Source organism: Nomia melanderi, chromosome 13, assembly GCF_051020985.1.
Source record: "Nomia melanderi isolate GNS246 chromosome 13, iyNomMela1, whole genome shotgun sequence".
Taxonomy (NCBI): Eukaryota; Metazoa; Arthropoda; class Insecta; order Hymenoptera; family Halictidae; genus Nomia; species Nomia melanderi.
In genome coordinates, this window is record NC_135011.1 from 12,981,318 (window position 1) to 13,008,177 (window position 26,860).

Below are 26,860 nucleotides of genomic sequence, written 5' to 3' on the forward strand. Positions count from 1 at the left end.
AATTTTACTGATTAATTTGTAAAGAAAAGTATATTTTACCTTTTACTTTTATAATCACAACAATCGAATTCTACAAATGGAATATTGGTAATTTAAAATTGTTTTGATAATTAAAAGTAGTATCTAATTCGAAATTGATTCGATACACTTGTTCACTAAACATTAAACATTTCTAAGAGATCTGAAAATAAATAGTTGCTTTTTTCAGTTTTAATACTATTTGTTTTCCATATCTATTCCATATTACATGATCGAAAATTAATTTTCAGATTCGCGTAAAATCTGGAATAGAAGTATATACCGAAAGCGCAGCCCGAGATGTACGCTATAACTAACACGAAATATTCGTCCAACAATAAAAAGAAGAAAAAATAGCAAGTCGTAGGGAAATTAAAGCTGTAACAATACGCTACACATAGAACTACAAAGGAGTAAAAAGACATCTTTAAATACAGCTTTCGAGCGTGTAATAGAGCCACATGTCTTTCGATTATTAAAGCTAGTGACGGGCTAGAATAAGACTTTAAGTAAACGAGTGACCGTTCAAAAAAAAAAGAAAGAAAAAGTCAGCCATCGTCATAATAAAGGGATTTTTGCAAAGAGATATTGAGCTGGAAGCATATGGCCTTGTGTGTAGCGTGAAAAAGGAGAGCAGAATCTTCTTGGGGCCTTACGCGGGGCCGTTCGAACCAACGCCTTCAATGCTAAAAAGTACTTCGATACCATTTGACTTCGCGGATTTTTAGCGAGAACAGTTGTGAAAGCGATTCGAACCTGAGCGGAAACAAATAAACATAAAATGGAGTTTGTGGCTAGGGAACCGTGGTAAAAAAAATAAAATTTCGTTGAATGCTTCTTCGCCGTACCGTCCAAAGATATTTCGTTTCCCCCAACTTCGAGTGCTCATTTTTGTATAGTTTATGCGACACGTTGGAGTCTAGTAATGCTGTTGAAAGTTCACCTCGTTCATTTTTGCGGTCCGCCGGATGTATTCGAATTTTATATACACGTATATGTATATTGACGGACTCGTACATTCACGCGAGCGTTTCATGTTGTTCGATTAAATGTTTCTTAACGCGTATTTAATAAAAATAATCGTAACACTAAATGGTAATTTTTAACGTCCGGCCTGTATTCGTCCTCCTCGAAGCAGGGCTGACGCGACTGGAGTGAGAGGAATAGAAAATGTTTAATGAAAGGGGAGAAAGGTATTCGCCTGTATGCCAATGCGTGCACGCATCAAACTAACTGTCGTGTGTACTTAACCCATGATCGTTGTATTTCATTCACCTAATTGTAAGTAACGTGGAAGATTAACGTCGGGCCTACGTGAGGAGCGCTAAAGAGACACTTTTTCGAATAGAAATGTCGAGATTGGGGCGCCTGAATTGATTATTAGAAAGAGGATGTAACAGAATCAAACTGAACTACTCGAGATCCTTCTGCCATCATCATCATTGTACTAACAAGTGGCCTCGATCATACAGTTAAAATAACAATTGCACTAGAAGTATGATTATAGTTTTTGTTGCTATGTAGTTATGACAGACTAATAGTGTGATTGTATTTATAAATGCATCATTATCAATCCTAGAACATACAAACATTTGTTGAATAATAAGAGAAAAAGGAAATCATAGTAAGAGTGGAGGTTATGCCAACGTGATTGATAATGAAAGTACATGAGGGAGACCCTGCACTTATAAGATTATTTTGACTGATTTAATCATTTCAAATATTGTATTAAATGAGCATACAACTTTCCTTTATCCTAGTCATATAAAATGTTTTAAGTTCTTATTATCTTATAAGTGTTATCTCCAGGAACTAATACATAGTTGAATAAATGTTACTCAGTTACATTTTAAGGTTAATCGCGATATACTTTATTCTACTGTTATTCTCCGTTAAGCGAAACAAAAAAATACAATTTTTTTGAAATCAGATATGAGAAGTTACCGATGTCAATTCTTTCAATAGCCCGGCTATAGGTACATAGAAACCAACAGAGTGTCTTATCTGAATTGTAACCATAATTTTTCAGAATTACTCAGATTGTTTCAATAACCTCTAACCAAGATAAAAATCTACAAACGTTTCATATAGTTCATCTTAATTTACAGATATTTTAGTACATGCTGCGAGTGTTCAGGCTGCCCCATACTCGTAAGTTAGCGATAGACCTATAAATATTTATACACGGATTGACAGTGTTACTGGCAATATACATATAAACCCGTTAGGTCATACGATTGCTTCCGTTTCTAGACAGCTATGTCCAGTTATGTCCCAACTTACTTAATGTCACCAGTAGTTGACAGCACATACCTACACATTTCTATCAACAAAGTTGAGTCAATTTTTAGTTTACACACTGTTGCATTTGCATCGCGGAACATGAACAACAAACTCATGAGAAAAGTACAAGACATCCTATGGTTTGTGGTAAAATACAAAAGCATGGTCTTTCAAAGATTATTTTCGAATTTAACAACAACACATTTTTAGGGTTTCGATCTGATAAGTATTATTGTAAATTCGGTTTATATTAAGTCAAAAAACATTAGCTTAGAACATAATATTGTACGTAGCTACTCGTACAAATGCTTCCTTCAAACATTATTATTTTGAAACACTTTATGTGCCATATATTTTACGAAAAATACAAAGAATATCGTATATAATAAACATTATAAAACATATTTTTAGTCAAATATTAGTCCAGAAGACTAGGTTTTAATATATCAGCGCCTTTTGATTTCAATAATTTTTTAATATGTTGTTACGAGCATTTTGAACAACTTTTTCCTTACGCATCATCTACGGGAAGTTCTAATTTCCGAGATTACCGCGAAAAATTTTCGCTACCACACACTGAATTCTATATCCGTAAGCGTGACAGTGACACTGCCACAAGCATAGCCGCATGCTCGTTACTTCGATGACGACTTATGTACATCAGTGAGCCATCACTATGCTGAGATTTCATGTGTCCTTCCTGACAACGATTCCAATAGTTCCAGTCAACCAGGTAGTTTCATATGTTCTTTCGTATGTATAGGAATGAGTCGCTTAACCAGGTAACTGCGTTTGTTGAATATACACGTCATCTTAAAGCTCGAAATGATACTAATTTTTTCAATGATGAATTCTTTATTTTTTCAGATAAACATATTATTCTTCTTTTTCATTAAAATACATTTTAGGTGCATTCGTCCTGCGTTTGACGAGTACACGCTTCATTTTTTGATTTTATTGCGCGCAAAACAAGAGATTTTTAATAAAGATCAGTATGAGTGGAACTAGTTTTTTACAGACTGCGGGTACAGCTTTTATTTTATAATTTCTGTATGCTTGTAGCGTGTAACCAACGCAGTAGGTTTCACGTGTATGGAATACAATGTAGTGGTAATAAAAGTTTTCCACTAATATCTCGGAAACTAAAACCGGCCGTTATTAACATACATAGGAAAACGTTGTCCAAAACCATGACCCAAACAACATATTTCAAAAGCATCAAAATCGATACGTATGTAATGTTCCGACAAGTTCACCAACTGTTCAATATATTTTTATAAAATTTACGAAATCTGAAAATAAATCTTTATTTTATTGCATACGAGACTTTGATTATGAATGGCTTTAACTACGTAGAAATTATTAATATTGTCTTAATAAAAATGAAAATTTGATATAGAAATTTATACTGTATAATGTCTTTTGATAATAATAACTTTTCAGAATTCTTTTACAAATATACATTGTTAAAATTTGTTCATTTAAAATTATATATTTTATAAATCGAAACTTAATTATTTTCTATTTTAAAACTGTAATTTATAGTCGAATAATGAAATTATCAAAAATTCGGTCTAATTCTCTATTTCCTTGAGAATCAAAATTTTATTTTAAGTGTTTTACGTGTAATTAGTAGAAATTGATTAAAATTATAAACATGTTATAATATACAATGAACACGAAACATTATGTCACAAAATTACATTGTAAACTTTTGATTTCTTTGTCAAAACATATATCTGTTCTTTCTATATTTTACCGCAAACTGTAGGTACTCTGCATAAAGAAGCCTTAGTTATAAAAAGCAACGAACACCTAGAACAAGAATGACGCACATTTTTAAAACATCAGAATAGATCGAGTTAATCACGCAATGTGGTTCGACATTCTCTCAAGGTGACCATGAGTTCGTACATGATATATCGGAGAACATTTTGTATAAGGTCCATATAGAGTTTCCCTTATTTATGAAGGCCGGATGTGTACGAGGAGTCATTTTAAGAAAAATAAAAGAAGAAAAAGTTTAAAAAAAAATGAAAAAGAAAAGAAAAGAAACAAAGAATCACGTTATAATGAAAGTTCCACCGATGGTTAAATTTTCATACTTGCACGAAATTTTGATATAAAAAGATCCGCATCAATGTGACATAATTATTTTTAATATGCGTACATCTTTATTGCGCCTGCCGAACAAAACGGACTTAAGTCACGTAAGGAACAGAGTTTGTAATAATCAAAAACAGTTCGTTGCGCATCATCGTTTTCCGAAAGCTTTGCGATTGTTAACCTAGGGATCAAATATACTTACGAATAGCACTGGTGACTGAGTGGGCTGAAATTTAAAGGGTTGAGAGGGGATGGCAGGTAGACCTTAAATATAAAATTTTAACTTCGAGTACTTATTAGTTTTCGAAAGTATCAACAAAAACTTTCGGTACCATACATTGAGCTCTGCCTATACAGATACGATTAATACAACAATCTTTGCTGTACAATAGTAGTCATTCTCGGTAAGCCGTTAAGCGAATAATGATATTGACCACATTGCCTATAATTTATAAGGAATCATGAAAAATTGGTTATTCTAACTTCAATTATCCAAGGCCTAAAAAATGTTTTAAACTCTATTTTCGTATTCTACAAATTTAAATTTGAAGAATTTTTGGCAAGTATAAAATAAAAGTGTGGGCGACATCCCTCCAAAAAAACTACCCCCATTAATACGAGCCTTTGCTATCTAAATAAAACTCATTGCTATATGTTATAAGAAACGACAAAAACTTCGTGAAGAACTAAAAAAATGTTTATGCTAAATGTTTAAATATTAGATTGACTACCAATGACATTGCAGCTGAAGAAACGATTAGAGCTAATAGCTTGCAATTGTCAAGGTTTGAGTCAAAGACTTTAATATTTGCAAGCAGAAAATTAATGGCCTTATTATTTAGCACGTGTGAAACAGATAGGTTAAATTTCCTTACGATAAAAGTTGGGATACCCTATATGATGCTGATAATGAGACCGATATTGCTGTTGCGTCATTAGACACCTGACAGTCGGTAATAATGATTCCTACAGCGAAAACTATTAGTCATGTTTACATAAACAGAAACTAATAAATTCCCGAAGTTAAAACTTCATACTTAGGGACAACAAATCTCAATCCGATCAATCACCGGTATCATTCGAAAGTACAGCCTAGCAATCAACACTGCGCTTAACAATGAACATTTAAATTTTCCTTTAGATTTAAATAACATCCACACAAAATTAAGCTTTAGTCGGAACAAAATCAATTGACTGTTTATCGTCATTGAAGAATAACGATGTGCATGTACTTACCTGAGATTACAGATTCGAGTTGATAAAAATTGAACATACTCGAGTAAGATCAAGAGAAAACGCAAAGTGTTTTTCTATGTAGACATATATTTACTTACTAATGCTCGGGACTTTAAAACTTTTGTGTCTATTATATATGATTCGAGTTTATGTCTGCCGTGTACTGCATCACGTTGATAACATGGACATGATATACTTAGTCTTTTTAGATAATCAAGTATTTGAATAGCAAATGTGTTTAAAATCTTTACTTACATGAAAATTGCAAATAAAATAATTTACTCGCGGAAAGAATTCATATTTGTAAAACATTTATTCGAAGTGAACTTTATATTCTAGAAATCATTCTTCACTTGCAAATATGATATCTGTCTTTAATTATATTTTTATTCTATATAAGCAGTATATGTGTTCGTATAAAATGCATGAACTAAATTTTTGCTTAATCAGAATTTAAAAATGTATTGTATTAATAAAATATTTTTCCTATTTTTTAATATTGCAATACCTAGGTATACTATAAGATTCAATGAAGCTAATACTTTAATGAAACTGATTTTTTAGTTACTTGCTTTAGGTATTTGCAATATATTTATAATTATGTATAGGTATAATGTCACCGTTCGTTGAATCATTCCTACAGGCTAAAGGGTGAATGTATACATAAAAAAATAATTATAAACTACTTATGACAAAAACAGAAGTATATTAAGTGAATGATAACAATTTGTTCGTTAATAATAAAAAAGGAACAAAGTTTTTACAAAAATGCTAAAGCTGATCTGCTTTAACGCTTTAAATATAAAATAAAGTTTACTTAGTATTATGTAGACGATGCTCACTTTTAGTGTACGGTTGATTTTAAGCAGTTAATTGAATTTGCTTCGACTACATTCAGTTTTGCTCATTACTAAATGCTTATTTGGCAATGAATACAGTGCCTATACACGTATATATGTGTAATCGAATGGAGTGATCTATGAATTACAAAAATAAGTAAAAAGTATGATATTGTCGGATGCCACAGGATGCTATTGTTATATAGCAATTGTTATTTCACCATATTATATACTTGCATAAAACCTAACTGAAGCGTTTGTAGGTATTCGCGGCAACCGTGACTGACAGTTCGAAAATGTTCGGCCTAGCTCAAGTCAATCTATGTATGTTGATCCATAGGTGGTAGTCTTTCTTTTCGTTGATATATTCATATATATTATGTTTCGTTTATTTAGCGTAATAATTAAGAATATGCTTACATATATGGAGAGATAAAAAAAACGCTATGTCACGTGTGAACATTTGTGACTGGGTATTATATGATAACGACACGATATACATAGTGTGCAAGTCGTATCAGTATTGTTTTTCTCCAGCGATGAGATTGTTGATTTGTCGTCTTAGTGCTGAACAATCATTCTGTATATGTGCAAACAGATTTTGTTACCGAGTACATTGATGATTATCAGACATTTGTAAATAAAGAAAGAAATTCTACACGTCAATTATATTTTTATTCTTCATTGTTTGTATTCTGTAATATGTCGCGAAACTTTCGTTTCCATTCAAAATTTTCTATCCACACAAGAATTAATACTTATGACCACCATTTCTTTCTCGTAATTGTCCAATATTAACTGTCGAGGAAGACAATTTTTACTTCTTTTTGCAATTAATTACTATATAATCAATAAAATTAATTGAGAAGAATGGTAATAGTATTATAAGCAGCTGCCATCGCCTATTTTTATAAAATTAAACAGTGTTGCAGAAATCAACGTTTTAAATAACTTTTATCCTTTGACAAAAATATCGCTTTCATTTCATTTTCAGGATAATTACGAAAAACTTTGGCTACAACTACATACATTAATGGAAGATTTTATTCGTGGTTACACGTCCGTTATTCAAAAATACTATTGTCAATGATGGAATTTACGCACTATAAGACTGTGGGCATTGTGAAATAAATTAATGCAAGCGGTGTGAAATGGACTGTGTTTTACTATAATGTTGTCGTCTCGACGGCTACGAAACGAGTGCTTTCAGAGGAATACTGTCTAGTCTTAGGTCCTCTCCTGACAGCGTGGTTCTCGCTCTGTTTATTACAACTTGAGACTCGGAAATACTCTTCCCTAAGAGGTAAGCATTGACAAAACGCAGAACCAGTTACTGAACGGTCCTGGTTTAAATTTTCTTGCATTAAATTTCATATAAGTAAGCACGTTTGTGAGATGGCCGGAATCATAGCTACACACACCATAGTCATCACGTTGACCGCAGCTTATAATAGCCGCCGAGTAATGTGTGCTCTATCCTATACGTCGCTTGCGGTATGATTTTCGCTATCGATTGATACGACACTAACAATAAAAGAAAGGGAACTAAATTATACCTTCTGACACAATTCTAACTAAACCTAGCTCTTTCTATTAACCGTTTAAAGCTTCTTCATTATTATTCATCATATATATTCATTAGTGTATAATCTTAATTGCAGCAAAAGAAAATTCTTTAGGTGCTACAGTTAAAGGAAAGAGGAGGCATGAGTACTAAGATTATCAGCAAGATATTTGCCTCTAAATAAATCTAATGACACGACCATTACATGATTCTTTCAGAATTTACGAATTCATTCTTCTTTCAAAAATTTTCAATTTCATCTTTAAAACGTCCGAAATAAAATCTGTAACTTATTTTTAATTATACATAGCGTAATTCAGGAGAGATTGTTTCGACTGAAATACCAAATCAACAGAAAAAGCTTTTCAGTGCTGAAATTTGTTTTATTTTGGTAACAAGTCTTATATACGGGCAGACAAAAAAGAAGTAGATTACTAGATGAGCTACACTTATTAACCTGCTCGTTATAATAAGCAAAAAATTATTTATTGCAAAAAGTTGGACCCTAAAACAAAATATTACATTTTTATACTCTTGTTACTGTTAATGCTTAATAAACTACTGTTATTATAGTGAAGCGCCTACAATTCTACTCTATGTGGTGTCCCTTTTCAAAATTCTTACAAAAACCATTTTTGTAAATCGCTTTTAACCGTACTTAGATCATATTACAAATCACTGTCAGGAATAATGAATACATTATAATATTATTTTATGAATACAACACATAGCTGCCAACAATTCTTCAAATATTTATATTTTTGGTGTTGTCACCATCATTCTAACTATCTACAATCACATGACTTTCCTTCCTGCGAGTAAAGAATTGCTGAAAGATTGGTACTTAAGACAGACTGAATATCTTTAGGTTCAGTAACTCAGGAGTACAGTATAAATAAGTACGAAATATAATTATGTAAACAATTTTCAAATTTTATTATATAATTATTCAAGTATTATACAATTATAAATAATCATCTCAGCCTAATTTATAAAAATAGATACGCTTATATTGACGTCATTAATTTCTAATAGGCAGGACAATAATCTCTTTCTGTCATCATTAGTCGTTTGAGTGCTATGGATTATTGCAAAAATCTGATCAAAAGTGCAAACCAATGCGATCAAGCGAAACTCTTTTTACATCAGAAAGTATCAAACAACGCAACCGCGCTTATATGGTAATAATATTTGAGCAATGTACATACATACATTGTCTTTTATCATTTTCATTTCTTGAAAAAAATATTTCCTCTTTATTAGAAAATAATCTTAATATAATGGGTTCGACAGAACCTTCCTCTGTGTTATCACCATTATCTGATTCCCTTTCCAATAGTATAAGACATATTTAAGATTTTGCTATTGATCTGTTCTATGGTAAAGTTTGCATTATTATAACCTCCGCTCGCCCGTGTAATTTTTGAAAATGTTGATACAAATTTATTTGAAATGACAGGTGTCATAGTGCACCTGAGTCTATCAAATAATGGTACTTGAGGCAGTCCTTCTGGCGGCTCAAATTTATGATTCTCTGGAGCAAAGGAATATTCTTTTTCCTTTGATACTTTGGACTGTTTGTTCTTCTCAAGAAATGTGAGTTTTGCTTGAACTTTTATTACCTCATTTACTTGTGTTTTGTACATTAATTGTTTCTCTGTGGCTCTTATAATTCTTTTTGGTGGAACCAATAGAGCCATGGATACGTTTGATTTAAATGCCTTCTTATTTATCATGCCTGATGCGAAATGTTAATTTTTCATTCCTGGTGAATATATATTGTGATGAACAGCTCCAACTATAAAAGGCTGTTTCCTCTTTACTTGCTCCAACTTTTTCTAAAGATCATGCTTTGCTCTTCATTTTAGTAGTTGTGTCATAAGATTTTCAAATACAGAAGATTTCTTACTTTCTAAAATTAATATGTAATCATACAACACACAATTGTGACATAAACAATGATGTATATCCAATAATAACAAACTATTTCACAAACCTTCACTGTGAGCTGTGTTTACCAAGCTGTCTAAAATACTTCTGTTTTCATTAAAAAATTTAGCTCTTTTATTTTTATGCCACTTTTCACGTTTCTGAGTTCGAATGAATTGTGACTCGCCTGTGTTACCGAAACCGAAAGGTTTACTCTTATATTCATTTCGAAAATTTTCCATTTTATCATACGTACAGAAACGTAAAACTCACATTGAATTATACTTTAAATAACCGTTCAATAGAAACTATACTTTCTTTCTCTTTTCGCTTTGCTCACATTTCGTTCGATATCGCGACAGAAGATTCTCGTAACGAATCTTCTCTTGCTCTATTGTCTTCTCGGCTTCCAACAACCGTTTTTTCAAAAAATTGTTTTCTTTCATTAAAGCTTGAACATCAATCTCAGTAGTATGCGAGGTGGTAGATTCTAAATTGTTATCATGGTCATATAAATTTGGAACAGCCGACTTAGTAAGTCGGCCGGAAGCATGCTTGCAATCTTTACTAAAATGTCTACTGCATACGTACTTATGTTTAAAAAAACTGTCATTTTCCACAACCCAATCATCTAGACCACAATTAACAAGCCATGTTATACATCGATCATGATCCTTAATGGGAAAAGTATGAAACGATGTACCATCCGTGGTATTTCTACTTGTAACACCGCAGTTTATATAAGAGCATTTTTTAAAATGTAATTTGCTTACAACTTGCGGCTCCATTCTCTGCACAAATGTACCACATTATGCAGTCATCGTACCAGTGAAAACAGAAAGCAACCAAATGGTTAGTTGATTCCACTTCGCCTTACCCCTTCCACTACCCCATTCCTCATTAGCGGCATCCACCAAACACCTCCGCAAACATCACAGAACTCGTCGGTAACGCCAAGGAGATGGTACACTGTGTTCTTCTCAATTTCCCCGATTTGGCCACACTGAACCGTACTATTTTGATACACACCTAAAAGCGAAAAAGTCAGGGAGGCAACGGAACACTTCCGCTCACGATGTTCAGACGTCTCAATATTCAACGGATGGTTCTTATTGCCGCGCATCAATAACAAAAGATGAAAGCAAGACTAAACGCGATGAAGTGATATGTAACGATAGAGAACGAAGTTGGTGGCACTATGAATTTTGTTTTCTATCACAGACGAGGCATAGGATAGATATTACAAGCTTATAGGCCAAGGTGTCACATGTTCTGAATTATCGACTGCGTAAAAATCAAAGATTTTGCTCTGCCCTCTATGCTTAAAGAATGGAGAATAGGAAAACTACATCAAGTAAAATGATCGAAGTTGACCAATGTAGTAAATATATCTGAAATACCGATAACGTCAAAAATACCCTGATGCACTAGTCGATTTTACCTGAATTAAACGATCAACTACTGAATTATATAAGACTGCAACATGGAAAATATATTTCTTGGGAGGTCAATTTTTATAATGTTGTCAGCTCTAAAACTTACATTGTTATCGAATTTGAAGAGTTAAATTTGTATGAAACTCATCGAGGCTGACAATGAAAGCATTCGAGCGATTCGCTTCCTTAACCGGCATGTCTTTTCAGGTCGTCAAAATTCAAATGCTAGATCGTAATTAAAATCAAAGTATGAGTCATTAATTATTCCATTAAATAATTATGTGTACTACTTGTCCACTCATTTATAAATAAACATTACTTGATTTTATATTAACACAATACATAGATATTCAGAATATGATGTAATCTTCGTTTGTTTAGTTCGTTTTCATCTAATTACTAAATTTTTCCGTAGAAAACTCTTTTATAGCCATATAATTAATGTATTAAACGTAATAAGATGTATATATTTACAGTGAATCACAAAAATATTTGGACACTAAGGTACATATGCGTAATTTTAACCGTGCATATTTGTGTTAATTATGAAAGAAATTAACTTAAACTTATTTCTTTCAATAAAGTATTTACTGTACTTTACAAATATGTACAACTTAATTACCTAACTTGCTGTGTGCTACAGTAATATTATAAATTAAATGAGATGATAGTAATTTTTCGCGTTACATAAATATTCCAACATTATACATAATTAATATTATATAAACCAAATCTTAATTTTTAATACTTAGTAACGCAACGTTTTTGTTTTATTACTTGTTTTAATCGTTTTGGCATACTAAATATAATTTTTTTTAAATATTCTATATTTGCTTTTCCCGTTCGTCTCGTAATCTCTATTTAAATTCTTTTTTATTCCTTATCGGTATTGTCCTTATTCTTCTGTTCAAGTCATCCCATAGATACTTTACAAGGTTAAAATCCGGCAACTGAGAAGGAGGGTGTAAGACTTTTGAACAGTTATATAGTAGATATTCTTGTACGATTCTTGTCTTATACTTCAGATTGTCATCCTGATAGAATTTAAAGCTTTTTTCAATATCCACGTTAACTGCATTTAATACTAAATTTTCTTTTAAATTACGTAAATATTTGTTTTCATCCACGATGTCTTCCATAAAGACAAGTGTTCCTACTCTTCTGCTCGATATGCACCCCCAGACCATACATGCCCTTCACCATGTTTGAAAATAGCTCGCAAGTTTTTCAAATTTAAAGCTTCATTTCGCTTACGCCATACCATATGTCATCCATCCGAACCAGATATATTGAATTTAGATTCGTCAACGAAAATGACATCACTCCACCGTTTCTTTACCTTCGAAATCATTTCTTTTGTGAAATTTGAATGTTTCTTTTTATTTACTTCACTAATGTACGGTTTCTTTATTGCCACTCTCCCATTATAACCATTTTCTTTAAGTAGCCGTTGAACTGTTTGTGCATTTACAGATTTCTCATTTTCTTCTCAAAGTTCAGCTGTTAATGCAGAAGCACTTAGTCGTGGGTTTTCTCCTATTTTCCGAATAATCTTCCGTTTTTCTATTTCATTTATTATTTTTGACCGATCACTTTACGGAAATGATTCAATCCTATCTTCATTTTTAAATCTATTAACGATAACTGCCATCATGCTTTTTTGAAGATTAAGGGGGGAAATACCTTTAGAATCTTAAAAAATCGCAATATCTTTTTTTTTCTATAGGATGTTAGTATAACATCTTAAGAGTATGATGCCAAAGTTTTAAAGCGAAATTCGGAGCCCTTCTGATGCTATACCTCATAATCGGGACTCATAGGCGGTAGCCCACCGCAGGTATATATTCACGTGCTCGAAGGGGAGGACCCGCCTTTTATAATTCCCTCCTTTCAATCATTGTAAACATGTTACTTTACATTGTTTGCGTTATACAAGAAAAATTATAATACTGCCGGCTTCGAAATATTAAAAAAACGAAAAACCTCGGTGGAAAAGGCAAGCTGACTGATGCGCTTCTCAGAAAACTCACCGCATACTATGGCTTAGCCATACGAAGAAATATTCATAGTGTGGAAAATATGAAGAAAGCTATAATGGCCTCGTATTATCACTTATGCTCCACCAAAGAAAATCCAAGGCACGGATACTGCTCGGTAGGAAATGACAGCTGGTGCAAGTGGCAGAAAGCTCTAGCTACAGGAGCAAATTTGGACCTTATAGAACATCCTGCACCACTACATCCAGACGTGCAGAAGCACATCCTACCAATTTACGAAGATTTATCTGAAGAGAATCTACTTGAGAGGTGCTTGGGCGGACACACTCAGAACAATAATGAGAGTTTCAACTGAACCGTTTGGCGCTTCACTCCAAAGCACCTGCACTCAGAAATAAAAATTATTGAAATTGCAGCATATTTAGCAGCTGGCTTATTTAGTGAAGGATATGCTTCAGTTTTAAGAACTATGAGTGCTTTGAATATTGTAATTAGAAAACAAGCAAAAACATACGCCGACAAAATCGACGAACAGAGAATAATTCGACAGGAGCGACGCACCTCATTAACTACCAAAGAGGCTCGAAAAGCAAGAAGAGAGCAACGTATGGAGGAAAATCAGCTCTATGAGGAAACAGAAGATAAGTTATTGAAATTATTGAGTTATCACTTATCGAAACTTTGAAGGTGTTTATCTCAAAACTACATTTTCGAAATCGGTGAAATCAATAACTCAAAAACTACTCAATCCATCTTGCTGAAATTTTGCACACATATCTATAACAATATTGTCTTCTATATGCACCTAGAAATATGAAATAAATTGTAAATAAAAGTACCTTTTTATTGCAAAATAGGGCGAAAATTTCATGTAAAATTCAAAGTTTCTGTTTAAAAGCGTGTCATTTTTTCAATTTTCAATATTTTTCACTTTCTGTAGGTTCATCTACAAACTGTAAGTGTTAGTTATCGAAATATGTCTTGCTGGTTTGTTTCAAATCAATGTAGCCAAAGCTAGAGCTTACACCATTTAATAAGTCGCACCACAACCTACCCGAAAAACAGAGACATAACTCCGCCATTTTTAAATATTTTGAAAAACAAAAAATACGTTGTACTAGAGAAAGAATATAATAAATGATAACCAAAGTTTCAAAAATGTAAAACAATCCTTTCCTTTACAAAAAAATTCATAAAGATAAGCTCGTTTTCATCCGTCTAAAGGTATTTCCTCCCTTAAGTATAGCAGCGATTTGTCAATGCGATTTTCCTTTCTCGCAATTAAAATTACCAATTGGCACAGATTAAACGAAATGTTTTGATACGAAACTTGATACTAACTCCGACGCATCGTATTTGTAAACAAAGGTACTCCCTGAAACACACATTTTTTCGAATTATTCACGTATTATTTGTAAATAAATTGCAAAAGAAATAAACTGTCCGCATATTTTTGTAACGCTAAAAATTACTATAATCTCATTTAATTTACAACATTACTCTACTGCAGCAAGTTAGGTAATTAAACTGTACATATTGCTAAACTACAATAAATATTCTATTGAAAGAAATAAGTGTGAGTTAATTTCTTTCATAATTAACCAAGATATGGATGGTTAAAGTTAAACATATCCTAGTGTCCGAATATTTTTGTGATTCATTGCATATTAAAATTTTTTAATTATAATTAAATAAGTAAATTATATGTATTTCACGCACATGTTCAAATCATGCTCGTTAATGTAATTTAAATAAAAACACGAATGAAAAGAAAGCAAAATAAAGACAGTAAATTATTATGCATGCGTAATATGAATAAATATATAAAATTGATGTGTCATACTATGTCATATCAACTTCAACTGGTTTTGCATGACAGCGCTACAAGTGATAGGAATTAGGATCAAAAATATTAAAATTTTAAATGACAATCAGTATAAGAATATTGCCGATATCAAAAATTCTTTATTCTGTGGCGTCTACTTCTCACTTGTCTGATAAAGGGCCACGAACTTCGACCTTTTCTCGTTTCTGCTTGAGTCCACTGAAGCCTTACTTAATGAGTCCACTGGTAGAAATCCCAGACGAAACGCCTCATCTGTCTTAACCTTCCTCGACTTCATCAACATTAGTCTCTTTCTTCCTCCCTATTAATTATCTATGCCCCAAAACAAACAGTACTTTTGTTACTGTTAATGCTTAATAAACTACTGTTACTACTTATGGTGAGGTGCCTCCAATTCTATACTATACTATGTAATAAAAAACAGATTATAATCATTAGTCGTTCGAATGGCATGCATTATTGCAGAAATCTGCTCAAAAGTGCAAACCAATACGATCAAGCGAAACTCTTTACATCGGAAAGTATCAAACAACGCGAATGCGCTTATTTGATATAGTAATAAAATATACAACAGATATAATGTAATCAAATGTTTAATCAAAGAATTACGGTAGCTGTGAGTGATGATCTCCAATGATTATTACCCACTGCACAATACAACTTTCAATGTACGTACATATATTGTCTTTGCAATATAAAAAGGCAATACAAATAATGTAAATAATTTTAATTTGGTAATTGTACTTTTTTACTCTTCAATTTACTACTCTGGTTGGATGCTTAAGATTGACATATTACTTTCATAAAGCACATTCATAAACTTACATTCATAAACTGAATATAAATGTAAAAAGCGAATAACTATTCTTTTTTGTGATTGAAATAATGAAAATCTTCATTTACTATACTTCTCCTTTGCTTTTACTGGACTTTCTGCTCCGTGTAACACGAGGAGTTACAGGAAATGCTGGCTTTACCACGCTACTATTGCATTCTTTTTCTGCAACAAAACACATTTATTAACGTAAATGTGACTAGATAAGATGTGACAAAGATAACATATATAATTTACTAAGAACCATTATTACCATCAAATTTGACACTTTTTCGGCTAGATCTTCTTTTCCCAGTATTCTCTTGTAGACCCATTTGAGCGATAGCATCATGTAACTCTATCTTTGAATTGAAGACTTTATCATCTTTAATGCTAACTTTAAGCAAACTATTTCGTTTACTTTTTATAGAGGTTTTATTTTCTTTATCCGCAAACTCTTGCTCACTTGTGCATAGACTCTTGGCAAACTCCTTTTTTTGTATAGATAAGTTTCCTGAAGCGATGCTTCTATTCCTTAGCACCCTTATATTGTCATCATATTTATCAATTTTTTCAGTATCACTCGTAGATACATCCTTTTGTAATTTCTGTTGGGAAGTGTTCAAATCTACAAGATCTGACACCTCCTTCAATGGTGTCGACACTGCAACACTCAATGATAAACTGTCATCAGTATCAAGTAAAGCATTTTGTCTTCTTAACACTCTTCTCGGTACTGATGTACTTGATCCGCCATGCAATATTGATTCTTGGAGTGGTGTTGCATTTTGTATTTTCATAGATGGTACATTTATTAGTTTACACTTACTTTCTTCTATAGACTTTATTCTGGTAGCATCAGTAGTATTTTTAGATTCTTCAAAACTGTCATTGAAGGTAAGTTCCCTTTCTGCATGAATTGGTGTTTCCTCGCTAGCATAATCAAAGTCAAGACTATCGATTTTAGCAAATGCAGCAGCTAAATCCTTTTTTGTTTGCAACTCTTCACTCAACTCATCTTCATTTAAAATTAAGCTATCATTAAAATTAACTTTATGCACTGCCTTTACACTAGATCCTATGCAATTATAATTTTTCAAGTGTTTTAATATACTTTTTCCTGGTGTTTGATTTGAATTGATATAGGATATAGTATCGTCTAATTTAATTTCTGGTGTTTTACACATTTTACTTATTTTCATTATGGTTAATGGACTTTTCATTTTCTTTTTATCAGAAAATTGTACTTTTTCAAGCAAACTTAATTTTGTTCTATCATGCTTTACAGGTGTATATTTCTTATCACTGAGACCAATTGATCTTCTTGTTTTGCATTTAGTACTAAGACTGTTTTCATTATGTTCATTTTTACGATTCAAAATTTCATTATTTAAAATTCCAAATTTTTGCATACCAATATCACTTTGTGTTTTTTCAGCCATACTCTGTTTCTTTTTTGCTAGAAAAAGTCTAATGTTACTTGACTTTGTAGGTAGTGCTTTCTTTTTTAAAACTTTCTTTTTTATAATAGGTTTACTCTCTGCGGACACTTGTTCTTCTTTCCAGTTTCGCGAACGCAGTTGTTCTAATTTTTCAAATCGTATATCACAATTTTCCACTTCCATATACATCATATCCCAGAATCCTTGCAAGTCATTACAAGTGACTAACATTTCCCCTTTTCCAGTTGCACAGTCGGAAACTAAATTACGAAATCGTTGAAATTTTTTATTCATTAGCAAATTTGTCTGTCCAATAGCCTGATTAATTTGATATTGGGCATCTTCCGTGATTCCCGGTTCTTCTTTTATTTTGCTCCACTTTTCACACAGCTTCCTCTGTCTATCTATTTCTTTGTTCAGGAGAAATTCGAAATATTGTGCAGTTCTTTCTTCCTCGTCAATCGAGATGTTAAGATTTTTCATGACAGTCTCCTTTGTTGGAATGTCATTGTTCATTGAACGACCAAGGCTGAAGCCACGTTTAATCTGTTGCTCCTTCCTAGCATTGCTTTTTCCACGACTAGACACTATATAAGGTGAAAAGAAAGCAGGTTCACTAGAAGAACCAGATTGCACAGATTTTGGTGTATTATTGTTAATAGAAGATCGAGTTTCTCTAAAAGTATTATTTATTGTATCATGAACATCTTTAATATTGTCTCTTATCGTGATATTAGACATTTTACCACTGTTATTCAATTTTTTGTCACTTTTGTCACCTTTAATATTGTCCAATTTTTCACTGATTTCTTTATTCTCTTTAGAGTCACCAAGTCTTCTATTCTTTTTAGAATCATTGAGTCTTTTATTAAACTTTTCATTTTCCTTGCTGCCATTGTCACTATTTACTCCACTTTTACCATCATTTTTCTCGTCATCAGAAGATAATTTTAATACAATGGGTTCGATGAAACCTTCTTCTGTGTTATCACCATTATCTGACTCCTTTTCAATAGTATAAGACGTATTTAACATTTTACTATTAATCTGTTCTATGGCCAAGTTTGAATTATTATTTCCTCTGCTTGACCGTGTAATTTTTGAAAATGTTGATACAGATTTATTTGAAACGACAGGTGTCATAGTGCACCTGACTCTACCAAATAATGGTACTTGAGGCAGTCCTTCCGGCGGCTTAAATTTATGATTCTCTGGAGCAAAGGAATATTCTTTTTCGTTTGATACCTTGGACTGTTTGTTCTCAGGAAATGTGGATTTTGTTTGAACTTTTGTTATCTCATTTACTTGTGTTTTGTATATTAATCGTTTCTCTGTGGCTCTTGTAATTCTTTTTGGTGGGACCAATGGAGCCACTGATACGTTTGATTTACATACCTTCTTATTTGTCAGACCCGGTGCAAAAAGTTCATTTTTCATTCCTGGTGAATATATATTATGATGAACAGTTCCAACTACAAAAGGCCGTTTCTTCTTTATTTGCTCTAACTTTTTCTGAAGTTCACGCTTTGTTTTCCATTTTAGTAGTTGTGTCATACGATTTTCAACTACAGGAGATTTCTTATTTCCTAAAATTAATATGTAATCATACAACAAACAATTGTGACATAAACAGTGATGTATATCCGATAAAAACAAACTATTTCACAAACCTTCACTGTGAGCTGTGGTTACCGAGCTATCCAAAAGATTTCTGTTTTCATTAAATATCTCAGCTCTTTTACTTTTACGCCACTTTTCACGTTTCTCCGTTCGAATGAATTGTGACTCGCCTGTGTTACCGAAACCAAAACGTCTACTCTTGTATTCGTTTCGGAATTTTTCCATTTTATCGTATGTACAGAAACGTAAAGCTCACATTGAATTGTACTTCAACTTAACCGCTCAACGGAAATTATTGAAAAGTGATATGTTTTGACCACAGACGAGGTATAGGATAGACTTAACATGTAATGTAAAATTTTATCACGCGCTCTCGAATCCTAGGACTCTCTTACCTTTTTAGTGTCACGCCCTGCTATATCGACTAGCCGATTATGCATGGCAGCTCTATGAGTGATAGGAATTAGAATAAAAAATATTGAAACATAAACTTAAGATGGGAATTTTTTGTAGGCTTTCGGGTATCACCTAAAGAATTTTCTTTTGCTGCCATTAAGATTAATAAATAAGATTTATTAGTCATTAATTTAAGAATTTAATTTAAGAAATCATTAATAACTTAATAAAGAAAAAGTTTTAACCGTTATGTACAAAACCATAATAATCATGTTGTTCTATAACCGGGTAATATACCCGGTTACCTCAAGCGCTTGACTGAAGAAAATTTTATATAAAATAATGATTTCGTGGTCAAACTTTTGAACAATATATTTGATTTTATTGTTATTATCACGACTAGAAAATGATCTAATGTTAAAGTCTGTAGTTGCAGTCGGTTGCATATGTTCATAGATTATTTTTGCCATAAGAGTGGACGTACGAAGGAAATATAAATTCACATTATTCCGCTTTTGTACTACCTTTCGATACCTAATGACTGCTCTGACACCATCGATCGATCAGCTATACACTCAATGTCGAGATTTATAACTGTAATATGCTTTTAAAAATAAATTTGAGCGAGGTCACAATTTTTCTGATTTTGATTATTACTTTTAACAAATTGAATGCATTCAATTGATGAAATACAAGTCTCCTTTCATTATCGAAAATTCAGTCGTGTTAGTTCATACAAAAAGTTTTATTATCTAACACTATTTTTAGTAATAATATGATATTTTTACGAATTCTTACTAATATTTCTAAATGCAAATAATGAAGTATGTAATAAATTTTTAATTTTCTATAAAAACTAGATCATTAAAATACGTTTTATTTGCTTTGTTTTAGTAACCGTTTTTATCTGAGTGTTTTACATTCGGTCCATAATTACAAGTGAACAAAATTGAAATTATTTTCTTTTTTGTCCAACTGTGTTTAAAACGTCTGCCAATCGTTATTCTAAGTTATTAAAGGATTCTTTTGCTGGTGAAACGTCACGATGCGATGTTCAATTCAATTAATGTAATTAACCGATCCGAGATATTAGTACGCACGAGGTCCGGACAGCTCGTTTGCAAGGGCAAAGATCGAGGAGGTTGAAAACACCTGAAGCGAGGTCCAGATAATAAGCGCCATCGGAAGGAAGAAAGAGACAAATGTTGATAAGGAAGATAAGGAAGGTTAAGACAGATGAGGCGTTTCGTTTGGTATCTATATCAGTAGACTCATCCAGTAAGGCTTTAGTGGATTCGAGCAGAAACAAGAAAAGCTCGAAGTTTATTGCCCCTTATCGAACGAGTAAGAAGTGGACGCCACAGAATAAAAAATTTGTTATATCGGCAGCACTCTTATACTGGTTGTTATTTAAAATTTTTATATTTTTATCCTAATTCCTATCACTTGTAGCGTTGTCATGCAAAACCAGTTGAAGTTAATATGAGAGAACGTGACATGAAAATGGTAAGGAGGTTCTGTGACCTCCAAGAGTGTGTAACAAAATTTTACATTGCTTGTTACGTCTATCTTTATACCTCGTCTATAGGAAAACACTCGTAGTAAACGTGAAGTACCTACCACTTACCTAATTCGATTTCTATTAGCAAACTTTAAATTTTGTATTATCGGTAATATCGAGTGAGACACCGAAATGGTACGGTGGTTCTGTGAACTTCTCTGATTTAAAATATGTTAAGTCTATGCCCGAAGTTTCACATTCTCATCATGCGCATTTGCTACGTAACTGAAGACTGTGTATATACATATGAGGAAAGATTAGGAGGTGCCATCTGTTTGTGACCGTTGTCATATAAGATTCATCTTACTTAAAGTATATAAATATAGGCCGCCAGCACGTTGAATCATAATAATAATTTATCTTTAAAAGTGATTGTGTGGTGATATTCTTATCTTCATATTCGCGCTGAAATCATTAACGTTGTACGATTTTTTGAGAAACATTTGGAATGCACACTTACATTTTACTTTAATACATATTATATTTTAAAAATATTGGTAAGTATTTAATAATTTAAATACCGTTTTAATTGACATATTTATAATCTTATAAACAAATTTTAAAGAATATTAAAAGTATAAATCACGATGACTGTGTAATTTGAATAAGTAGATAAGAAAAACAAACTAAATGTATGGAATTAGCTGTTAAGAAAAGTGAGAAAGTTTTATTGAAAGAAGTGTATATGAGTAAGCAAGATAAATTCAGAGAAGGAATTCTATGTAAGGACTAGGCATACCTGTATTGTATAGGAAGAATTTTTTTCGCAAATAATTCACTGTATTTTGACAAATCAATCTCTATTCGTGGTACATTTAATAATTATGTGTGTGTATATATATACATATATGTGTTTCAGATAAATATGTTTCCTGTTTGTGGAGGTCTAAAGGAATTTCTAAATAACACCTTTCAAGGCAAAGAGCCATGGCAGATAGTAACTATTACAAGTACAACTCTTCTTACAACAGTTTGGTTGTGGAACTTTATTTTCCAAGATGAAAGTATGATTTTATTTATCTCATATGTTCAAATTATTACTTGAATATATATAGTCTATTTTATTTTGTTTTACAGGTCTTGTAGAAAGAGGAAAAAAGAAATTTTTTAGCTTAAGAAATTATATACCTTGTATCAGAGATAAAATTAATCAGGAATTAAATGATATGAATTTATTATTTGAAAATGAAGCTATACAAAGGATGAAAGATGTTCCATTTATTGTAAAACTTCCAAATAATGGTTTCAAGTATGAAGAAATATTAGAAAAAGTAAAACAATGTGTTCAATTAGGTAAAAAAGAAATTTAAATGGTATTATTTATTTACTTTGATATTACGTATAGTAGTTGTTTACTATGATATTTATTTGATTTAATTTAATTTTGTTTAGGCGATTATGATTGTGAAGGTGGTAAAGTATCCGGGGCTGTGTACAGAATCGATCATGAATTATTGAACTTAATGGGAGCTGTTTATTCATTTGCATCATATACAAATCCTTTACATCCTGATGTTTTTCCTGGCATATGTAAGATGGAAGCAGAAGTAGTTAGAATGGCTTGTCAATTGTTCCATGGAGATGAAAACTCTTGTGGCACAGTAAACATTCATTAACTTTAATGGATAAAGTAAATTATGATCCTTTTTCAGATATAATACAGTTTATTTTTAGATGACTACTGGTGGTACAGAGTCAATATTATTAGCTTGCAAAACATATAGAGACTATGCAAGGCATGTAAAAGGTATCAAGAATCCAGAAATGGTAATTGCTGTAACAACTCATTCTGCTTTCGAAAAAGCTGCTCAATATTTAAAAATTAAAATACGTTATGTACCTGTCAATCCACATAGTTATACAGTTTCTATTAAGAAGATGGAAGGAGCTATCTCAAAAAATACAATAATGGTAAAAAAACTGTTTATTGCATACCTTTGGAGTTAAATTTATAAATCCGATATTGACATAACACTGTGTAACAGTTAGTGGGTTCAACTCCAAATTTTCCATATGGAACAATGGATAATATTGAAGCAATTTCTAAATTAGGAGTTAAATATAATATTCCAGTCCATGTTGATGCTTGTCTTGGTGGATTTTTGATTTGTTTCATGCCAGATGCAGGATTTAATGTACCACCATTTGATTTTCAACTTCCTGGAGTTACTAGTATATCAGCTGATACACATAAGGTAAGAAAAGTGTATATTCAACATTATCAGTTAATGTATAAATATAAAATTTTACCTTTTTCTTGTTAGTATGGATATGCCCCAAAAGGATCTTCAATTATTCTTTATAGAAGTAAAAAATACAAACATCATCAATATACTGTATCAACTGATTGGCCTGGAGGCATTTATGGATCTCCAACAGTAAATGGTTCAAGAGCTGGTGGAGTTATTGCATCATGTTGGGCTACTATGATGTATTTTGGTTATAGTGGATACTTAGAAGCAACCAAAAAAATTATAGAAACTACTAAATTCATTGAAAAGAGGTAAGTGTCCTTATTTTATAATTTTTCACTTTTTATAATTTATATGTACACTTTATTTATTAGTTGTTTATTATATATAATTGTTAAATGTTATATGTTTGTTTGTACATATTTTATTATATATACATATATAAATAATTCATTTCAGATTGAGGAAATTAAATGGAATTTTTATTTTTGGTACTCCTGCAACTTCAGTTATTGCATTAGGATCCAATGACTTTGATATTTATAGATTGTCAGAAGCTTTAAACGCAAAAGGATGGAATTTGAATACTCTTCAATTCCCTAGTGGTATACACCTTTGTGTTACTTATGTACATACTCAACATGGTGTTGCGGACAAATTTTTGGATGATCTTGAAAATGAATTACATAATATTTTGCTAAATCCAAAAACGTCTGTTCAAGGAAAGGTAAATATAATTGTTAAATATTGCTATTATAATACATAATATAAAAGTAATAATATATTTTAGTTTGCTATGTATGGAATGACTCAAACTATACCTGACAGAAGTATTATTAGTGACTTTACGAAATGCTATTTGGACTCCATGTATTATACACCCAGTAACGAAACGCAATCAGTAATAATCCAAGATAAGTAATAATTATAAAGTTTAATGAAGAAGATTACCATTTAATCCTTAGTCTGTTTTTTCTTAATGGATTACAATAATAAAGTATGTGATATTAATTGTTTAAATGTTTTATTGTGATTTGTTTCTAGAGAAAAAAATTTATTTTATAACTGCTCGAATAGTGTGTATGAAATTGCAGTGAAAAAATATGTAAATGCCATGAAATAGTATTATTCTAAAATTACCTCTATATATTATATTAATCAAATGTAATATAGTACCACGTTGTTTATCCGAAATAATAAGAAAATAAAATCCTTCAGATAATTGGACAAGAAGAACCAAATATATAAACATATGATGAAATAATAGTATTCCAAAATATAAAGATTACTTTATGGTCTTGATATATGACAAGTTCTATATTCCGATAATCGGACCTTCATACAATCGGTATTCGGATAACTGACGTTCTACTGTAATAAGATACACATATTTTGTACAATAACGTTTTTGCCTCTGTGAGGAAACTTACAAAAGTACAAAACATTGTCCTAATCAAGACAATATTTTTTTTTGATATATTTTGTAGAAACAAGTAATAAATGAAACATCATTATATAATAGTAGATTTTAGTATATGTAATATTAACAAATTATAAGTATGTATCTTTTGTATATTTCATATACTTTGTTACTGCTTTTTTTACAAATTGTACACTTAACAACAGTATGAATTTATACTTTATCATTGTATGAAGATGTATTAAAATAAAATTAATGATCACAATAAAGGAATTATTAACACAATGTAAATATTTTTTCAGTAGGTTATAGAACTGTAATTAACATGTTAAGCGCTATGTCAGTTATCGGTGACTGTATAACACTATACTTTTCATGCAGATCGCGTCAGTCATTGATGACTGATAATACCTGACAATATCGGGTATTGCGGTCGAAACGGGAAGGTTGACGAAATAGGTTTGACGTTGTGAAAAACTTCTGAAAACCTAACAAATCCAATGAGGTTGACATTTTGCAAATAGTTTCATTTTACATAAAAACATTGTTTGCGATAGGAATTTTTAACGATGCGAAGGTTCAGATGCAAAATTTTGCAAAAAAGTGTTTTATTGTTGTAGTGTCACTCTTTACATTACCGTCATGGTATAGGACAAATACCGTATCACGATACCTACGGTAGGGGTGTCTAACTGACCCCTCACGCGAATAACTCGCAAACAACGTTCCTCCACTACCTCTACTGTAGATGACTGTCCGAGATTGGTATGTAAGCAGTTCTATGTAGGTACTTGGTGCCTAATAGAAACAAGTAAAAATAGGTATGGAAAGGGTTAACATTTTGTGAGGAGAATGTCACTATGGAACTCGCGAGCGAGATGTACGGAAACAGCTATTTTTAAAAACGCCAGGGAACATTGCAGTCAAAATCGCAAGTAAGGAATTAAGGTATTGGAAATTAGTATATTGTTAAACATTTATCGCCAGTTTCGGTTTTCTGGTGTGAGAACAAATTGCCTTGACACTTCTGTTAGATTAGAGGTGTCTATATAACTTACTTCTCTCACGCAACTACTCGAAAACAGCGTTCCTCCACTATCCCTACTTTAGGAGCTGTTAGAGACTGTGTTTGCATTTAAGCAGTTCTATGCAGTGTCCAATACAAACAAGTAAAAGTAGGTATGAAGTGAGTAACTCTCCGTGAAGGGAATGTCACTATAGAGTCTGCGGACTGCTAGTTAGGTACCCTTGACGTAGTTAATAATAGTTGATGCATCCTAAATCCGCACCTGGTATCTACAAAGTCGATAGCGCTCGAACAAAGGCCCAAACCATCTTCTGGTATCTCAATGTTTGATTTCCGATATGAGGGAGGTTCAAACCTATGAAATAGAAATATATTCAATTTCTTTTTGAATACTTCTATGTGATTATTTCCGACGATACGAAATAAAAAGAACTAGAATATATCCTTTTATTCAGTTATAAAAGCTAGAAGATATAAAATATGCGTATACGTCAAATGATGAAAAAATATCGATTAATATTGTAATTTCATTCCACGTAGTGTTGATATCGTAAAGAGTGAGATACTACAACGGTAAAACATTTATTCACAAAGTTTTGTGTCTTAGTTTTAGATTTGTTAAAAATCCTTTTCGTGGACTTCTTTTTTATACAAAATGAAGCTACCAGTAGAATGTTAGATCAATAAGGATATAAAAGTTTCAGAAATTACAGGAAATATCACTAAAATGATAAAAAACGTTTTGTAACATTTTTATCTTAACCTTCGCATTGCCAAAAATCCCTCTTGTAAATATTGTTTTTATGCAAAATGAAGCTATTTGTAAAATTTCAGCTTTAGTGGATCTGTCAGGTTTTTGAAAGTACAAATGACATACAGTGACCGATTTAGCTGTTTTAGGTGGCTAAATGTAAATTTCAAAAATTTTTTAAGTTGTAATATTTTTGCCGCCTAAAATAGTCAAACGTGCGAGGAATAAGATTCGATTTGTTTTTTTTTCAAACGTGCACTCATAAACTTGTGTGCTTTGTTGAAGGTTTAGAGTTTTTGTTGCACATGATTTGCTTTTCTAATTCTTCGAAATATTTTTACATGTTTCAAAGAAATTGTGTACAGTTTTTTCAAAGATAAAAG

The 26,860-nt window shown here is 31.9% G+C and overlaps 4 protein-coding genes across 15 annotated transcripts in view; 3 read left to right on the forward strand and 1 right to left on the reverse strand.

Annotated features, from left to right (window-relative positions):
- Nucleotides 1-7,696, forward strand: part of Tusp (WD40 superfamily protein Tusp) — a 177,010-nt gene extending 169,314 nt beyond the window's left edge. For 3 of the 5 annotated variants that reach the window (XM_076373438.1, XM_031973636.2, XM_076373441.1), the window contains one exon: nt 270-7,420. The gene's annotated coding sequence lies outside the window, so the exon portion shown is untranslated. Of the gene's footprint in view, nt 1-269; nt 7,422-7,476 lie in introns of those variants that run through there. The other 2 variants (XR_012999991.1, XM_076373440.1) reach the window with 2 other exon arrangements.
- Nucleotides 7,697-8,958: 1,262 nt separating this feature from the next.
- On the reverse strand, nt 8,959-19,529 carry LOC116425647 (uncharacterized). Of its 6 annotated transcripts, XM_076373447.1 has the most exons (7): nt 19,181-19,529; nt 16,343-19,096; nt 15,399-16,254; nt 10,749-11,636; nt 10,567-10,649; nt 10,043-10,465; nt 8,959-9,958 (listed from the first exon to the last, which is right to left on the reverse strand). In XM_076373447.1, the coding sequence occupies exons 1-3, from the start codon at nt 19,353-19,355 to the stop codon at nt 16,157-16,159; spliced, it is 3,027 nt and encodes a 1,008-aa protein (XP_076229562.1). In that variant the 5' UTR covers nt 19,356-19,529; the 3' UTR covers nt 8,959-9,958; nt 10,043-10,465; nt 10,567-10,649; nt 10,749-11,636; nt 15,399-16,156. The 6 variants fall into 6 exon arrangements, with proteins under 6 accessions (XP_076229562.1, XP_076229560.1, XP_076229561.1 ...); XM_076373445.1 differs by having other exon boundaries at nt 10,043-10,766; nt 10,853-11,636; XM_076373446.1 differs by having other exon boundaries at nt 10,043-10,649.
- On the forward strand, nt 13,293-14,208 carry LOC116425625 (uncharacterized). Its single transcript, XM_076373449.1, is given in 1 exon segment — nt 13,293-14,208. A coding segment is annotated over 1 exon segment (603 nt). The 5' UTR covers nt 13,293-13,490; the 3' UTR covers nt 14,094-14,208.
- Nucleotides 19,530-21,344: 1,815 nt separating the features above from the next.
- Sply (Sphingosine-1-phosphate lyase) lies at nt 21,345-24,984 on the forward strand. 3 transcript variants are annotated; one of them, XM_031973534.2, is made up of 9 exons: nt 21,345-21,584; nt 21,947-22,091; nt 22,165-22,380; nt 22,480-22,688; nt 22,762-22,998; nt 23,073-23,282; nt 23,352-23,590; nt 23,739-24,006; nt 24,070-24,984. In XM_031973534.2, exons 2-9 carry the CDS (start codon nt 21,953-21,955, stop codon nt 24,199-24,201), a joined length of 1,650 nt encoding a protein of 549 aa, XP_031829394.1. In that variant the 5' UTR covers nt 21,345-21,584; nt 21,947-21,952; the 3' UTR covers nt 24,202-24,984. The 3 variants fall into 3 exon arrangements, with proteins under 3 accessions (XP_031829394.1, XP_031829396.1, XP_031829395.1); XM_031973536.1 differs by lacking the exon at nt 21,345-21,584 and adding an exon at nt 21,660-21,809; XM_031973535.1 differs by lacking the exon at nt 21,345-21,584 and adding an exon at nt 21,739-21,867.
- Nucleotides 24,985-26,860: the final 1,876 nt, after the last annotated feature.

Coding starts and splice junctions, on each gene's coding strand:
- LOC116425647 (XM_076373445.1), bottom strand. CDS start 19,355: ATGGAAAAATTCCGAAACGAATACAAGAGTAGACGTTTTGGTTTCGGT. Junction 19,097..19,180: donor AACCACAGCTCACAGTGAAG/GTTTGTGAAATA, acceptor TATTAATTTTAG/GAAATAAGAAATCTCCTGTA. Junction 16,255..16,342: donor AAAAAGTGTCAAATTTGATG/GTAATAATGGTT, acceptor GTTTTGTTGCAG/AAAAAGAATGCAATAGTAGC.
- Sply (XM_031973534.2), top strand. CDS start 21,953: ATGTTTCCTGTTTGTGGAGGTCTAAAGGAATTTCTAAATAACACCTTT. Junction 22,381..22,479: donor AAAACAATGTGTTCAATTAG/GTAAAAAAGAAA, acceptor AATTTTGTTTAG/GCGATTATGATTGTGAAGGT. Junction 24,007..24,069: donor AAACGTCTGTTCAAGGAAAG/GTAAATATAATT, acceptor AATATATTTTAG/TTTGCTATGTATGGAATGAC.